An 18537-nucleotide genomic window follows, 5' to 3' on the forward strand; every position below is an offset into this window, starting at 1 on the left:
TACACATGTAGGAATTATTCAAAATTTAAAAAGTGCTGGGGTATGTGACACCCCAGTGTGTCGTTCTAGGGTTAAGAAAAAATAAAACATTATAGATTCGCCCACGAAATCTAACCATCCATAAGCTCTCAGAATACCCAAGGTCTCCGAAACCACTGAAGATTCCTCTGTTATGACAGAAGACTGACTGGATACCATAGACTTACCTGACAACTGGCAGAGCGCAGTTCCAGCCTGCTACTCATCATATCCTCCGGGTCCTGACAATGGTTCGTCTGCCCTCAGAAAATATATTAATGGATTGGAGCTCAGTATGTTACAGTATGACCCAATACTGGGTCTTTAGAATATAGGTAGCAATTAGTGGGCTTAAATAAATACAATTCACGTGTCATGCTGCTACGAAATCACCGTTCTCACGATGAAAGAGCAATTAGAAAATAATCAATGACAAAAAATATATGTATGAAAAACAATCTTAATCGCAATTTTAACGATTTAAATGGGTCAATAAATTACAAAGTTAAAGAAAAAATAATAATTTTGTTTTGGTATCTACATATTCTTTTAATTTTTTTTTACACAGGAAATAATTTGCCCACTTCACGTTTGTTATTATTTTAGCTTAAATTCATAAGAAAAAGTTTGTTTTAAAGATGTAGTGAAGGATTAGAAATGTTTACTTTCTCTGTCAGTGTTTAGCCAAATGGTCTTATGATAGTGAATTTTAATCCCTGGAAACAGACAACTTTTACAACAATACCTACAACTATTCTGTATAGTTAATATTAAGTTATCGATCAGAATGAACCGTGCAGTTTTCCTGTCTGCAAAAAACTGACATGTACAATTGTTTTATTGAAAGTGGTGGTATTGCTTGCTGTGTAGTGTGTTGTATTCCTAGTAATTTCCTGATCATTCCCACAGGAACCACAAAACATGTATTCGTATTGCTCACAATATAAGGAGATTCAGATCCGTAGCCCGTCCACCAAGATACCGGCAGCATAGTTTCGACCTGGAACTGGGTACTTAACGGTATGTCATAGAAAATTCAAATTCTTCTCTTCAAAATACTGGAAGGATTTTAGGTTTTTCATTGAACAAAATTAGGGATGTGCTTCGAACTTATAATTTTAAACCCTATCGCTCTTATTTTGTCCAGGGGCTGCATATCTGTCGATTGCGGGAGGTGAGGATAACATTCTCCCATTTATCTTATGGACTGATAGATCAAAGTTTACCATAAACGGTCTATAGAATTATTGGAGTTTTCGAACGTGGGCACAGGAAAATCCTAGAATATCATATTCTTGTCGCCACCAGGTGGTTCACAACATCAATATTCGGTGTGGCCTTCTCGGAAATAAATTAATTAGTCCTTATTTCTACCAAAATGAGTTAAATGGAGCTCAGTTTCTAAATTTTTTGAGAGAAGAAATACCTCCTTTACTAGATGTTCCTCTAGAACATCGATGGAGAATGATACTGCAGCTTGATAGATGTCCTGCATACAAATCTCTGCAGGTGAGAAATTACTTAAATTGTCACTACCAGGATAGGTGGATAGGACCTCATGGCTCCATCTGTTGGCCTCCTTGATCACCCGATCTAACTCCGATAGACTTTTTCTTGTGGAGATATTTGATAAACAGGGTTTATGCCAATCATAACCCTGTAACATGTTGAAGAATTGCAGCAAAGGGTAATGATGCTTGTCGATTGGTCTCTCCTCAGCCTATCGCACTGAGCACCAGGGAACAGTGGCTAGGAAGAGCCAATCTTTGTATCATCAAAGAAGGCAGGCAGTTAGAACATGATTTGTAGGTTCATCAACCACTGGGTGTAGTATGTATGGATTCTTTAATTGAATTAGCTAGAAAAATGTATGTTTTTTTGTTTTTAAAACTTTATCCCAAAACTTTGTAATTTATTGACCAATTTAAAATCTAGTTACGCCATTGATTTCAGTTTAAAAAAATCCATTAAAATGATGCATTGGAAGGCCTATTTTTTATATCTTTATATGATCTAGAGAAATTCAGCTGGGCCATCTAAAAAGGACACCGGGTATTGTACATATTTATCTTTTATGTTTCGTATTTACTTTATCATTTATTTAAAAATAATTACACCAGCTTATCCATTTACTATTACTATATATCAATGGCTTACTACTTCACAATAGTGTTATGTATATTTCCACATACTTAACAAAAAATACAATTAAAGGTTCTCTCTTTTTAGAAAAATTACAACTTTTCAATTAATTTTTTTATTGAACAGATTTAGTTATAAAACATAAAGCTTTTTAGTCAAAATATTAATTGAAAACTAGTAATTTTTATACTTAGCACTACTGTGAAGTAAGCCATCGATATGTTTACTGAGCATAAATTCTATGAACTCTTAGGCTACAGGTGACACTGGAAGTAAACTACAGTATACTCACTGTCGATTGTGCAGCTTAGAAGAAACTTGTGGTGTTAATTTACCTACATATGTCAATGCAACAGTTCTCACAGAGCCAACTGTATTTGAACTTATGTATGAATTGACTAGGTAATTTATTCCATATGATTTCTTTTAGATCTTTTTTAATTTTTTTTTTTTTTATTCTACATAAAATAGACTTTAAATTTTTTTTTTTGTCATTTCAACTGAAATTTTTCTATTCTCAAGGAATTAAAAAATGAGATATTCTTACTAAATAATCCACAGAAATCTTTTTTAGATAAAAAAAGTTTTATGAGGTGTCCCAAATCAAGATGGAAACTATGTAAAATCACTGATTGTGCCCAAAAGGTTAATCTTTAGCTTACAGCCTTGATATATATGAAAATATTTTGTTTCAACTTATAGTTAGTGTTTGCTTATTATATATACTGCTAATCACTAGTTACAAAGAAAAAAAAAATTATTTTCATGTAATTCCAAGACCATTAACCAAAATCATATATATTATGCTTATGTAATGGTCATTTGAAAAGTAATTTTATTATCTACAAAAATAAAATCATTACACTTCATTATTAGCTAAGTTCTGAACTTTGTACACTTGTTTTATTTTTATTTAGAATCTTTGTAATCAATCAAGAAAAAATAAGAAATTATGATTCTAGACATAGAGTATCTAAAGATTGACAAGAGAAAAAAAGTAATTTGATTAATTTATCTTTTTTTTTTTAAAAAAAAAATGGTATATAATTGACCAACACGTTTTTATTATTTATTATTTACTGATATATGAAATAATTAATTTAATTGATAAGCCATTGTTTAGTAATTTGTGTTTATGAATATGTAGTCACTAATTGTTAAAGCCACCTCAAATTGACTATATATTTTTGTTAGAAGGCTTTAAAAGAACAAAAACAACTAGCTGGTTCGGATATAAACATTTATATGTTTAACATTAACGTAAAATAAACAAAAGATTTATAAAATAATGAGTACAAGTAAAAATAAAAAGCCTTTTAGATAAAAATATAATTAGATAAATAAATTAAGAAAATAAAAAAGAGAAATTTGCAAAAAAAAAAACAATATAAAATAAATGCTCTGGTCCACAAAAGGTTGATCCACTCCAATCGAGATGTGTAGGCTCTGTAGCTAAATACACTGCTGCAGTGGTCCAAGGTTGGTGCACTGGCTCATAAACAGTCGAAAGGGTCTAGTTATTTTAATGAATTTTGTGAGCCGATTAATGAACAACAACTCATATTCCACTTAAAGGCCAGGAAAGGTCTGGTTTCTGACTTTAATATCGATTAACACACTAAAAAATGTTCAATAAATAAGACCAAATGAACGGAGACAGGGCTGGTTACAAACAATCATGGCCACTAATTAGCCACAACTGCCAATCAAGTCAAAACACAGAAAAGGTCTGGCTTCGGATTTTAATATTGACAAAAAACTCTAAAAATGTCCACAAATAATACATTATAAACGCAGACAGGGCTGGTTACAAATGATCATGGCCACTAATTACCCGGAACTGATTTAAGAGCGAAGATGTTGCTGGGCGACGTCTTAGCAACAGTTATCAACCCTTATGTCTCTATTACTTAATTAGAACACACAAATATGAATACTAAATCCAATTAAAATAATATAAATAAAAATAAATGTAACTAAATTAAACACTAATACTACTCAAATACTATTTACAAAAATTAATTATAAAATATGGTGTTAACACTAATAATAATATAGTCATGTTTATCTATAGAAGAGATTTATTTATATTTCTGCTGTTGCTTTGTGTTAGACCCAAAAATTATGGCTGTAATTACTATCAGCTGTATTAATTTTCCAGACCTATCCTAGGTGTGTTGGTTGTACATTTGTGCTGATTTGACATTAATGTTAATGAAACTTGGTCTGAGCTGTCCCTGACTGGTCTATCATAACTTTGTAAACCTATAGAGAGCAGGTAGACTGGGGTATGAAACAGAATCCTTTCAACATTAAGTTTTTGATCTGAATGAGGTTGTTGAGATCATTTTTTGATTCCTCTGTTGTATCTGAGTATTAACCTACTCGATGCTTACCTATATCTTTGACATAATTATATATCATGAAGTGTAAAATTTCAATCTGAAGGTCTGTATGGTTCAAAATTATATTTATAAATGATAAAAAACACCTGAGGTATACCTACTCTTCATATTCCAGACCATGAAAACTATATCTGAGGCTCTTTCACGCAGTAATCAATCTCATAATTCCATCCATCTTATTTGTACTTTTGTCACAATAGAGTTACCTTATTTCCAAAAATATTATTGTATTAGCTTCTTTTTGTGCTAATTAGAAAGTATTTTAATTATATATTGAATTTTTATTAATTGCACAAGTCCGTGAGTATTCCCAGAATTTTGCACTTAAATCTTTTTATAATGGTGTTAGGTTAATTAAGATATCTATACTTCATATTCTTGCTGCAAGACTAGCTATATATATTTGCTCTAGGATAGTTTAATTGTAATATAGTTATTCCATTTCAATATGCCACCGATGATAGACTCCAGGTACTCATAACAAGTTAATCAAAATTTCATTTAAGCTTAGTGATCTGATAAGTGATTACTTTTAGATAACTCATAATATTAAATCTAACTTTCTAATTCTTTGATTAAGGAACTACATATTGATATTATTTGTAAAAACCATTTTTATTATTTATAATTGTTTTCTTTTTTGTTTTTTTGTCAAGGTTTCAGGATGTCATTAATTGCTGCCAAAATGAATTAGAGTCCTTTTATTTAGTAAATTATGCATTTAAATTATCGTAAGTATACTTTTATTTTCCTATAACCCATTATTTATCCCAAACATTTTTTTGATAAAGTTTTTTTCCTCCCTTCAAATTATTCAAGAGTTATGGTGTAGATGTTTTAGAGGATTTTTTTTCACCATTTGTGTTTAAATACTTTTAAAATTTTATTATTGAAATTGACGTATTCAGGTAGTATATACATGTTATTTAGAACGATATTCAGGTGTTAGACGTTTTGCTACTTTTTGTGGTAGTGACCCAATTAGTACAATTACTTGATGCTTAGATGTGGCCTATTGTAACATTTCCCAATAAATTTGTTTTTAATTAATAACTTCCTTGTGAGGATTAAAACTGGCATAAAAGGCTATTTACTTATTAGTGTATATATCTGAATTTTTTTTCATGCTATTTAATTTGACAAAAATTAATTTTATTTAACAATAACTTCTTTATAATTTGTAATAAACTTGTAAACATTGTAGATAGGAAATAGTTGAAACACATAAATAAAAGTGTGTGTGTTTGAGGGGGGGAGAGAGAGAGAGAGAGAGAGAGAGAGAGAGAGAGAGAGAGAGAGAGAGAGAGACATAAAAAGGTAAACTTATACCTGTACTGGTACAGTGAGTATAAAGATCATTATATCGATTACATAAACGTTATGATGTATACACATTCGCTATTCCAAGACATACAGCATAAGGGCACTCCTGGGTCTGCTGTTTACATGCTTCATCATATTTGTAAGACCAGAATACTGTTCTTTACCATATTATAAACCCTTAAGATATTGTCTTTTGCTGTCGTTGAATGTTGTGTGTCATGTTTAACTTGACACAAGTGACTGTTCTATCTAACAGTAATGGATAAATTATTTTATAGCATAAGAAAAACTTTGAAAGTGGGTGAGTTTCTGGAAGTAGGACATGTACTTTAGCTTTGTCTGTATAAGGAAGCAACAGGCACATGCTTCTTTCAGTGTGATTCTTATGGAAAAGACAAAAATATTTTTTTTTAAATTGAAGTTTGGCAAGTGGTGGTTGAATAAATTTAAAAGGGGCTTTCGAATTGGATTTAACTTTAACTAGTGAATATTTTCATATAATAGCTTTCTTAGTAATTGTTCGAGGTTTTCACTTAAATTTGTTTCTGTTTTTTTTGTTTTTTTTAAGTAGCTCTACTAATCTGCCTAATTTGGTAATCCATTTCTACCAATTATGGGGCCAGATTAGTGAGATCCTACTGTGTATATATTTCAATGGATTAATAACTGATCTAACTTTTTAAAACTATTTGATGAAAAAAAAAAATTGTACATCTCAAGGTTCCTAGATAAGAAACTCATGTGTCCATATTTGTTACCAATGACTCTACTTGTGAAATATACTCAATTTTGAAATAATAGTTATAACAGCAAACTAAGCTTCCGCTTATTATTATAAAACACCATCTAACATATTTTTTCCATTACTGAATCGCAAAGCTCATCTCTATAAGAAAATTTTTGTTTTTATATTATGATGCTATTGTAATTTTTATTAATTAATTATTTGTTCATGTATCATTTAAATTTTCTAAAAATGGGATTATAACTCTGAAACATGAAAAATTATGGTTCTAAATAAATGACAAAAGGAAGCCTAAGTAAAGGATGAAAAGAATCAGTTTATTATATCAACTAAAAAAAGTAGATGCTCATTTCCAACCAAATAACAAAGAATATTTAATTATGATTATGAATTTTGCACTTCCTCATTGATAAATATTCACAAACATGAACTGTAATTAGTTAAATGTTACAATAGACTCAGAGGCTTCAATATTTCTCGAATAGTTTATTTCAGAAACTTGATTATTACACTTCTCCTAATGTTTGGAAATCAAATAAAACTTGTTACAATTAATATTAATTTATATTTTGTTTTTAAACAATTAGATTGTTAGAGTATATCTCTCCTTGAAATAAATGTTGCCTGTCATTAAATTATAACTTTTACCTAAAAAGTTTTTTAAAAAATTGCATCCTTCTGCACCCTTTTAAGTTTACCAATGCCGTCAACCATCATTTTCCCATAGTAGTTTTTAAATCATATATCTCTTCACTCTTGCTTTTCGTATTATACTTTGAGTATATACCTCTTCATGGTAATACTCTGTTTCCTTTTTTTGTTGATGATTCACTTTTGAACTACTAATAGCCATTTCAATATTGATTACAAGGTAAAAACAAATATAATAATATAAATGCAACATGTTACCTTAATCCCTAAACGGCTACTTACTGTCCTAATGTTTTGGTGAAAATCCTTTAAAATTGAAAATTAAAAGAATGTTTTAGGAGACAAATTGTTACAAATTTATTGTCTTAAACGTTAATCACTCAAAAACCTTATGTCTAATCTCATTAAAAATTAAAAGAATCGTTGGATGTTCACCAATAATTGTCACTTGTATGTCTGCTTATAACACCATCACACATTTTTATAGAAATCAGATTTAAATACTTGATTAATTTTTCTCAGTCATTTTTTTTTCAATGTTCTATATTACTGAATAGGAATTTGATAAAAGTTATTTTGTTTAATTATGCAAATTTATTAAAAAGATATATGTTTTCATAATAAGGTGTTTATAGTTATTATTTTTTACTCATTTTTATTACTGTGAAACTTTGGCACAAATAAAATAACTTTTATGTATAGGAAGATGGTCAGGGTTGCGGTCAAAGGAGAAACAAAAATAGTTTATAACTATTTTTGTTTCTCCTTTGACCGCAACCCTGACCATCTTCCTATACATCAAATTTTACAGTCAACTATATATACATATATAAAATAACTTTTACTTATTTCTCTATCATTACTGACCACATCCCTGACTATTTTCTCCTTATATGTATGCTTTAATGTATGATATTTTGTTTTTCCAGTAACACAGTGAGTCGTTGTTTAAAAAATTTACCAGTAAAGGGACAACCTTCAGACATTGCTCAACAGCGATTGTTACTTTTCCATACAGCTAAAAAGTTTCTACATTCATCGATGAAGATTCTTGGTTTACAGCCTCTTAATAAAATGTAGTCTAATTCAATAAATTGTTTTAAGTATTTATTTTAATTTCCAAAGTTTTTATATACATATATATTTTTTTAATTGTTCAATTCAAATGATATAGTTTAAAAAAACTTATAGCCCATTCTATAAGAGACAAGAAATGTGGTGAATAAAAACATGTGAACTGCAGGTCGTGCTGCCTTGTCTCTTGGAAGGGTTTCCATACCTTTAGTGATATAATTGTGTCAAGGAAATGGGTAATATGTTTTTGAATGGGGAAGTGAAAGTAATGTAACTAATATGGGGTAATCTAGGTACAATATCAATGCACTCTCCCTGGAAATGTTCTCAAGACAGGGTTAATTTTAGTAGTAGATAACAGAATTAAGTTCTGTGTTACGGGTAATAGTATTACCTATAATATGGAGCAGTTCATTAAAAGGGAGTGAAAATTTTCAATTTTTTTTTTTTGACAAAAACATTTTTTTATTTCCTGCTAGAATACAAGGCACTTAGTAATGAGTTAATAAAAACAAAAAAGAAGTATTTGTGAATTAAATGCTTGATATTAACATGATTGGTACAAACCAAACCTGTTCTAGAAGACTTTGATAGGAAGAGGAGAGAACAAATTCATCATTTACTGTTGTTAAATTATAACAAATATATTATATATTAAATATAGATGTTTTCCACTTTTTAATGGCAGAAAAGTTTCTATTGATGACATCGTCATGGATTTATCACATTCAAACAATAGGTATTCAGAAGTTGTAGAAATAGACCGATAATTTTTTTGTGTAGGAAGATAGTCCAGGTGGCGCTCAATAAAGGTATTAAAATAGTAAAAGAAAACTATTTATTTTCAACCTATTAATTTTACTATTTTGATAGCATCATTGACCGCCACCCAGACTATCTTCCACCAATCTACTTCATATGGTCAACTATCTTCTTCCAATATGAATAATTTTTTTCTTATTATCTTGATCAATTAGCAATTTAGTTTTATCTTTGAAAGAAGTACTAACAAATATTAAAAATACTATAACTCTCTTGCTTTTTTTGTGGTACTATCCTTATAGATAATTACATTTTCTGTTTTTTATACCACAATACTCACTATAACAAGAAAAATATGCACTCATTCCTTTAGGTCTTCTGCTATGGCTCACATTACATCCTTTTTAATTCACCCAAACACAAGTTTCAAAACAAATTGGATTACTACAAAAGAAAAAAGCCGCTGGTTGACTTGACAAATGAAGTCCAAAAAAGCTGGTGTGTTCTGTACTATGGTTTACAATTCTGGACTTCTAAATTTATTGAAATAATCTTATAATGCTTCTCTTTCATCATACAGACTCCTCAATTTAATCAGAACTGTAAATTTCTTGAATAATACTATCTAAAAGGCTTTTTGATATTTTGAAAAATAGGAACTCAATATCCTTCAGTTTCCACCTCATTTGCATTTGATAGAGCACAATATCAATAGATTTTACTGAACAATTTGCTCACTAATCTATATTCTTTATCATGCTGGCCTTCCTTTCTGACTTCAGTATCAGTATTGGACCTCCATTGACTAGAATACCTGGACGTTCTGTCCCTGCTGCTATGTCAAACTTGGGCAAATTTATTTTTGAGTTAATCAATGAATGAAACACCTTTATTTATAAGGTGAACTTGTTAAATGGTCAGAGTATTAAGCCAGGTTAAGATAAAATAAATCAAACAGATACCATATCCTATTATACCTTTTTATTTACTTCTCTTGGGCAAATCGGGATTCCGTTATTATTTTCCATTTTCATAATTAACTCTTTTATCGATTTCTGTTCTTCTAATATTGAAACAAGTATCTCTTTGAAATTTTTAATTTCTATACTGTTTTCATATAAATTTTCTTTTGATATGGTTCGAAATAATTGAGAAATGGTTTCAATCTTGTTGTAAATATTCTGAAGACTGTTACTCATATTAGTTTTATTTTGCCTGTTGCTAATATTGCTCAAAATATTCTCTATAATACCCTTAGGGAATAATACATCTGACCGGGAATGTCTTGCAGGATTAATTGTAACTGTTGTTGTAACTGACCTTCGTTCTGATAAAGCTTTTCTCCACTTTAGGGGTAGAGAATCGAGTTTCTTGGAATACAGGCAAAGCTCTAAGAAACTTAGGAATCCTGCTTGTTTGGCCAATTGCTGTGTTCGACCTTGTGCTTCCAATTGTGATATATCATTCACAGAGAGACCAACAATAAGATTCATCATGACCATTGCAACCAATAATACGAATGTCACAAACATGAGTCTTCCTACCACAAAGAATGATGTTGGCTCTTGAACATTTTCGAACATGCTTTCATAATCAAATTCAGTCATCATTACAATAACTTTCACTAAAGCTTCAAGAATATTTCTAAAGGGAATACTTGCTTCAAAAAGAATCTGGAACGCGAAAGCAAATCCAATCATCAAAAAAGCAAACGTTATAAGTACCTGAAACAGAAATGTATGGTATATTTGAGTTTATGTTACTACATTGTTTCTTAAGTAACAGCAAAATTCATTTATTATTGAATAAGATGTATATTTCAAAAATTATTAAGTTTAATATCGGCCCGCCAGTAGCTTATTGGTTGAGACACAGTCTTACCAATTTTATGTCTATTGGCGGTGCCAGTTCGAAACCCGCCTGGGACATTGACTTTTTCATTGAGTGGAGGTCCCACAAAAAAAAAGAACTTTGACCCCCAACCATGGTTAGGCAATATAGACTCCAATGGGAGTCTTGGCCGAAAAAAAAAGTTCAATATCATGAATAATCATTTGTGGTAGTCAGGAATAACTTGTATCTATCTTTATTTGTAAATAAAACTATTTTGTGTTCTTAAAATTGAATTTTTTCATTTTTTAATCATTATCATATTTATTTATTTAATCAGGCTTTTAGTTCTATCAGGATTTATTTATGAATTTTTTTTAGTAGGTGTATTTTTTTTGTTAACCGTTTTAAACTTATGTATTTACAAGAGTAATTTTAGGCGGGGTTACTCCCAAATCAATTATAGATGTTTTATTTAAATTTTTTAATTGAATCACAAATATTTATAATAATGAAAAGTGATGGCTATGCATGGTCAATTGCAACAAAAATATCTGGTGCTGTGCGCATATCATACTAAGTTCCCTTAGCACTCTACATATGACCCAAGTTTGGTTTAAATTGGTAAGTTAACGCTATTTTTCTGATTAGAAAAAACTTGAAACCAGGGAAGTCGAAAATTGTGAACAAAAAATTTTTTGACCCTGACCATCTCCCTATATAAAAAAATTTTTATCTTAATGTTTCTCGAGAAGGGTGGAGTTTTGCAAAATATTACTGGTACTGGTACTGATATTTGGTGAGGGGAACAAGACGGGCAAGTGGGCCTGTGGGTCCTTTTTGCCAACCCTTGACCTAGATTGCCGCCGCATACTAACCAAGGTGGGAGTGTCTAGATTCATTCCTCGGGACCGCCGATAAGTGAATAATTAACTGCCCCAGGTGGGAATCAAACCTACAAACGTTCCGAACCGATCGAATTGGGAAGTGCGCCACAACCCGCGCGACCGTCATGTCCCTTGCCAAATATTAAGCAGTATAACAAAGATAACGAAGCTGCAAAGCAATCGGGACAGTTCGAGTGGTCTCGGCTCTTTCCGTCCGAATCGGATCCTTCTATTTTTCCTTTTTTCTCCTTCATTTATTTTTAAAATTGTCTAATATTTGATTTATCCATGGTTTAATATTATAATGACGATAATACCTCCCTGACTTTAAAGACCATTCAATTGTACGTTGAAATACCGAGTTTAACCAAAATCGAGTCGAGAAAATCGAAAAAACTATCGAAAAAGTTACTGTCACGTCGCAGTCATATACCCGCCCAAAATATGTCATTCAGTTCCTTACTACTTTTTGTTTTTGATGTAGACTGTTCACAAGCAGACACAGATACCATTTTGCTAGACTTGTTTTTTGGACTCAGGGGAGCATATATAGGTAGGAGAAAGTTAAGTATGTATGTAGATATTTTTTAAGGATTTTACTTTTTCTTTAGTGTATGAGAAATTTGTCTCTCATACTTTTCTTAAATGATTAACTTCACCCTTTCCACATCAACAATTATTGTCAATAATTGACAACAGTTATTATTGACATACCTACAAAACTACATTATTCTATACAGAGCTAGGCAAAAATTAGTTATAAATAAAACAGTGACTAGTTATAGTTTTGTTAATAACTAATTTTTGGCCTGTTTTGATACCTACCCTTGCCTGATCTGCTACGCTCTGGAATTCTCTCCCGCCCAGCATTGTTGATGTTTCTTCCCAATGCTCATTTAAAACACTTCATTTTTCCTTTTTCTCTTTCCATTACCTTTCAATCTGAAGCTCATTAGCAGGCGAATTATTGGTAATGGACTTGTTAAGGTTTTATCTACATCTCACGGAATTATTTGTTTATTATTGTTTTTAAAACAGGGAAACCCCCTTAAGTTATAATGATAAGCAATTTTGCACATTATCTATTTATATGTGAAAATTTTAAAAATACAAATAGCTATATGACCTCTTTTAAAATTTAATAAAAAAATTTAAGTTCGATTAATTATAACTTTTTTTTTAAATGAGTTAAAATTACTAACTGAAAAAAAAAAATATATATATCTTATGAGCATCAATATTTTACTAACCTTTATAACTTTTGAAGCTACTCTAGAAAACATTAAGACGTAAAAACCCCAGGTTGGCCATCGAGAGATGAGAAAGAGGAGCTCGATCCAGGAAAGGAGCACCGTTACAGAAGCCAGGTAGTGTATCCAGTAAAGTTTTGGGTTTAAAGCTTCCAAGATGCAGGCGCTTATTATCACGGACCATTTTACCCATGATTCGCTATCAAGGATATAATAACGTTTTAATTGACTTGCGTTGATTATTTCCTGAAATAATAGTTGGTTTATTTAATCTTTGAAAAAAATGCATATTTATTTCCATATTTACCTATACTTACTACAGTTATTATAGGTATGAGGCAGAGAAACATCATTACCCTAGCTGACATCGATATAACTAAACACAATGTAGTATTACTTTTTTCGATGAATGTTATATGTGATACAGTAGTTATCGATATCGTCAAAGCAGCATATAACAATATCATTAGGATAAAATATGTTCTCAGTTTCATCCACTTGAGATAGAGAAAACTTTCAGTCAGCGGATGTGAAAGAAGACTTTCTTCCAAAGAGTCTTTTCCACAATTGATAATTGCGTCAATTACTTTAAGTTGTTTTTCACACCCTCCATTTGGCACAAGGATGTCATATTTCAACTCTATTTCACATTCTAAGTCATGGACTGGAAAATTATTGATCGTAATATAAAAATTAAATATATCTTCTAAAAACTCAACAGGTTTCGGAACACAGTACTGTATTATGTCTAAGGCCGTGCTATTGCCCGAATCATTAGGTACGGTGGCAGATATATCGGCACCCATTAACAGCATGTCGCGAACACAATCACTATGCCCTTGCCCGGCAGCGATGTGGAGCGGATACCAGCCTGATTTGTTCTTAACTTCTAATATGCTTTGGTCATGACTAACTAAAGCTTGAACTACTTCCAGGTGTCCAGATTTTGCTGCAAGATGAAGAGCCGTTTGTCCATCAGTTTCTAAAAATATGTCTACTTTAACATCCAACAATTCTTTTACACAATCAACGTAACCTTCTTGTGCTGCTATTTGCAACGGTGTCATTCCTCTTCTCTCGTCTTTGCTCTTGACGTCCTTCCGTTCTCTACCTGGGCTTTCCAGCAAGCACTGCAATATTTCTCGAGAGTTGTTACGTACTGCTAAGTGAAGAAGAGTTAGATCACCTGGTAACATAAATGTTGTATCAGCTCCTTTGGAAACGAGTAGCTTAACGCATTCTAATCTGTTGTTTTTAACGGCACAACAGAGAGGAGTTTCATGTTTGTAGTTTCTGCTCTCCAAAATCTAAAACATTTACAACGAAAACTGAATCGAGCATATACCTTAAATTAGATAAATTCAGTTATAATAAATAATAAATTAAGACCCAACAAAAACAACTAGAAGCTTATTAGAACATATTTTAATAGATTAACTGATGTTCATTGGCCACCCTTAACCTCATTAATTCACAATGCACCTTTCCTGATATTTAACAATTCTGTGACGAATATATAAATAACCAACTGATGAATAATATGAGACACAAGACCGCTTTAAATTCAGCTAGTTGGTTATACGTCCTAGGTTAAGTTTGTTAGAACTGTGCTATGCTTTAAAAACCTACAAGAAAGAGATTTTTGAAGAGTAGTTTCACCAGAGAGCCTCCTCATAAATGTAGGGTCTCAAAATATCGAATTGCCTGATCCTTGTTAAAGTGAGATGTAAAAATTCATTTTTTATTGTATACACGTTGCTCTGCGGCAAACTCTGAGTATATCGATTGTACCGGAACGGCTTTGAACGGTTTCATAACAGTAAGTCGTAGGTTACCAGCAAGTCATTGTTTTGTGTGTGTTGTGTCGTTAGTTCTCACTGCAGTAAGAACGTTTCATGTTATTTAACCGTAACTAATAAAACAGCAAAAACATTTTATTTGTTTCCACCATCTCCGCGTTCAACAATCCTGAAACAGTTTACATAGAGCGGAATGGGGACCAATGGAGTACGAAATTTAATGATACATTAAAATCAACCAGCGAATTCTAGTTTCTAAAGCTTTATTTATGTCGTAGTGTAGGTATTTATATGAGGTACCTTCTTATGCCATAAGTTCATATCGCTGTTTTGCTTTAATATTGGCGTATCTGACAAAAAAAGTTTAGGTTTTTATAACAAAAACAAGTTGTTTTTATTTTCCTCTGCTATGGTTCCTCTAGTAATTACTAGGGTTGTCACAAAATAATTTGTATACAGTAAAATCCATAGAATACGTTAAATGCAGAATAAAATATAGTAAAAGATAAGTTCTAACATTCTTTCGTGAAAAATAGCCATAAAAAAATAAAGGAACAGACCAGACTTTATGGGTATTATTTGATTTATGAAATATTCGTCTACGTTGGAGTTTTTTTTTATTAATGACCGACGAATATTAAGAATGAATAATATTTATTAAAATCCTGACGTTCTACAATATTGAGTTTAGAGTTGTCAGAACAAAAAAAAAATATATCGGAACAAAAAGTCGATCCTTTTGAAGGAATCATCGTGCGGACTAAATTGATAATGTGGAATTTCAATATCATTAAGATAATCGACATTTAGGAATAAATTGTGATAATAATCGTATAGTCATGTTATATTGGATAACATAACAGTATCCAATAGGATGGATGTGATAGAAAACAATGTCAGAAGTTTTGTGCGAATCTGAAATCGGAAAATGTCTGCCTAAAACAGAATGACAAAGGTTGTGTAGAATCCTAGGGTCTAGTATCGGTTATAGCAGTACAACTAAATTGCTTAATTTGAAATAATAGCAATTAAAAACAATACTATTCCCTTCGTTTGGGACTTGGAATGAAAGACAATTCAGAATCCCGTGGCGTTCTTATTAGGAGACAGATCATGGAGTCCACGGCCGGCTCCTAGCAATGATACCTAATAATAGCGTACGTTCTTATATTATTGCATAATTTACATTGTTGAGTTGAGGGGAATGGGTAGCACAAAATGGTACAAGAATTGTAAGAATATGGAATCGGAAGCAGCTAAAAAAAAATATATTTTCGAAAAATTATTGGAGAAGTTTGTCGGTGGGTGCGGTCAGCAATGAACAACATAAATAAACAAAACCATATTTATTTATTTTATGCCGACGTTTCGACCTGAGTTTCAGGTCTTCATCAGAGGTTATGGCGTAGAATGTAGCCCTGCAACTGAAACGTCGACATAAAATAGATAAATATGGTTTTGTTTATTTATGTTGTTCTTTGCTTACCGCACCCCCCGACAAACTTTTCCAATCATTAATCTACGGTCAACTATCTACACCTCAAAATAAATTAATGAATGAAAAAAATAAGTTACATAATCTCCATAATACCATAAGTATACAGTGCATAAGTATATATCTACACCTCATTATTTTCGAAAAGCTTCCACGGCTTTAATAATAGCACGATATTACATAAAATAAAATAAATATTCATAGTATGTATACCATTTTGTATGGATGTTCTTAGTAAGAATTTAATGTTGCTACTTTCCCATTTAGTTTTTTTAAAAGAAACAATGAGAATTTTAGCTTATGTTGGTTTCCCTGAGTTTATCTCGGTTTCCGATACTATGTATCGAATAATATGATGAGGAAATGGCGAATTTTAGGTTGACTTCGCTTAAAACGTTTTTAGGGATCTTCAAAACAATGGGAAAAAAATCAGTTCAACCGTTTTCTCGTTAAGATTAGACAAATGAGAAACTTAGTGTTATTTTATTCATAATTTAAATCATGCTTGTTAAGAAACGATGCTGTCTTGGGTATCACAATACATTTCGTTTTTTAGGAATATGTTTTGGACAATAAATATTCTTGGTAGCGAGATGAACTATTTTTGCAGGACTTTAGAACTGAAGAGAAGGTGAATGAATACTCTGAAGAAGTCCACGGATTATAGTTCATAAAACAGAGCTTACATTCCACATTTCCATTAAGGCTTGTAACAATCACACAACAAACCAATTAAGACTCGTGGATTATGGCCATTAAATTTAGCTGACTAGGATCTTATTATGTAAGTTCCGCGGCAACCATCAATTTACCATGTATCCAAATGGTCCACCTATAGTCCTGGCACCTATATTTCTGGTTAAAATATATTTTACGGCTATCAATCCTATAGATGCTGTTTCTCCGAGAGCGACCTGATTTACTGTCCTGTTCCATTTTGTCTTTTATTTAATACCACCCTTTACACAAAATCTTTCTGGATATAGAAATCTAAATATTAAATGTGTATTTTAAATTAATTGATTGGAGAAGATGGTCGTGAGGTGCGGTCAGCAAAGGAACAACATAAATAAACAAAAAAATATTTATTTATGCCGTTTCGACCTGATTTTTAGGTCTTCATCAGGGAGTTATAGGCAGAGATCTCTGCTAAACAGTTTAGCAGAAATCTCTGCCTACTTTTTTTTGTTTATTTATGTTGTTCCTTTGCTGACCGCACCCCCCGACCGTCTTCTTCAATCAGTAATCTACGGTCGACTATAAACACCTCATTGTGTAATTTAAATGTTAGAACAAGGAGCATACACTGATTTTAAAGCATTTGTATAATCTTTGGTGTTATTTTTTTAATATAGGCCAATTAAAACTTATTTATAATTCTACAGAACTAAAATGTTACATAGTTACCTGCTCACTCTCCCTTAGAGAAAGAAGTTCTTCAAGAATAATGAATCTACCTCTTTCGGAGGCAATATGAAGTACAGTCTGGTTGTAGTTAGTCGTTGCAGATACAATTGAACCAGCCTCTAAAAGTATTTCTACACCGTCCTTCCAACCGTTTTCAACGGCAAGGTGTAATGGAATTCTCCCCTTAGCATCCCTTATTCCTGTTATGGAAATAGTAAACTTGAGCATACTCCTCAATAAGGTAGATGAAGAGAGGTCCACCGCCAGGTGCACGGGAGACAGCCCGCCCTCGTCCCAGGTCGTGAGGCAGGCGCCCCTCGACAGCAGGTACTCAGTTAATGGAAGGTCTTCGTTATTCACAGCTGTGTGGAGTGCTGTCACTCCCTTCCTTCGCTGGTTTACCACATATCCCTCTTTCAAGATTATGTTAGCTTTTGGCATCAGTGCGCCACCATCAATTAAAATTTTCATCACTTTATGGATTTCACTTTCGTTTATTTCTTTATCTTTATTAAATCGATAATCTATTGTTTGGCTTGCATCGTATACATCTGAACCCATTGGCTGAGTGCCAGCAACATCTAGTGGCGATAAGCCTTTTCCGTCATGTGTGTTCAAGTTAGCGTCAAAAGAAAGTAGAAGTTCCACACATTTTAGATTTCCTCGCCTGGATGCAATGTGTAGAGCAGAAAAACCAATCTCAATTTCTTCAGATAACTGTAAATAATGTACTTTTATATTTCTTAAGA

General features: G+C 31.8%; 2 protein-coding genes across 9 annotated transcripts in view; one reads left to right on the top strand and one right to left on the bottom strand.

Annotated features, from left to right (window-relative positions):
• Window positions 1-8400, top strand: part of ArgRS-m (arginyl-tRNA synthetase, mitochondrial) — a 19608-nt gene extending 11208 nt beyond the window's left edge. For all 3 annotated transcript variants that reach the window (XM_014427137.3, XM_067045176.1, XM_067045177.1), the window contains exons 6-8: window positions 2414-2562; window positions 5222-5296; window positions 8214-8400. In XM_014427137.3, the coding sequence (XP_014282623.1) occupies window positions 2414-2562; window positions 5222-5296; window positions 8214-8364 (375 nt within the window). In that variant the 3' untranslated portion in view covers window positions 8365-8400. The remainder of the gene's footprint in view (window positions 1-2413; window positions 2563-5221; window positions 5297-8213) is intronic.
• Window positions 8392-18537, bottom strand: part of LOC106684867 (transient receptor potential channel pyrexia) — a 20631-nt gene continuing 10485 nt past the window's right edge. For all 6 annotated transcript variants that reach the window (XM_014427173.2, XM_067045172.1, XM_067045174.1 and 3 more), the window contains 4 exons: window positions 17789-18505; window positions 13405-14394; window positions 13088-13333; window positions 8392-10844 (listed from right to left, as the gene is read on the bottom strand). In XM_014427173.2, the coding sequence (XP_014282659.2) occupies window positions 10092-10844; window positions 13088-13333; window positions 13405-14394; window positions 17789-18505 (2706 nt within the window). In that variant the 3' untranslated portion in view covers window positions 8392-10091. The remainder of the gene's footprint in view (window positions 10845-13087; window positions 13334-13404; window positions 14395-17788; window positions 18506-18537) is intronic.

This window comes from Halyomorpha halys, unplaced genomic scaffold (genome assembly GCF_000696795.3).
Source record: "Halyomorpha halys isolate HHAL.00 unplaced genomic scaffold, Hhal_1.1 Scaffold624.1, whole genome shotgun sequence".
Taxonomy (NCBI): Eukaryota; Metazoa; Arthropoda; class Insecta; order Hemiptera; family Pentatomidae; genus Halyomorpha; species Halyomorpha halys.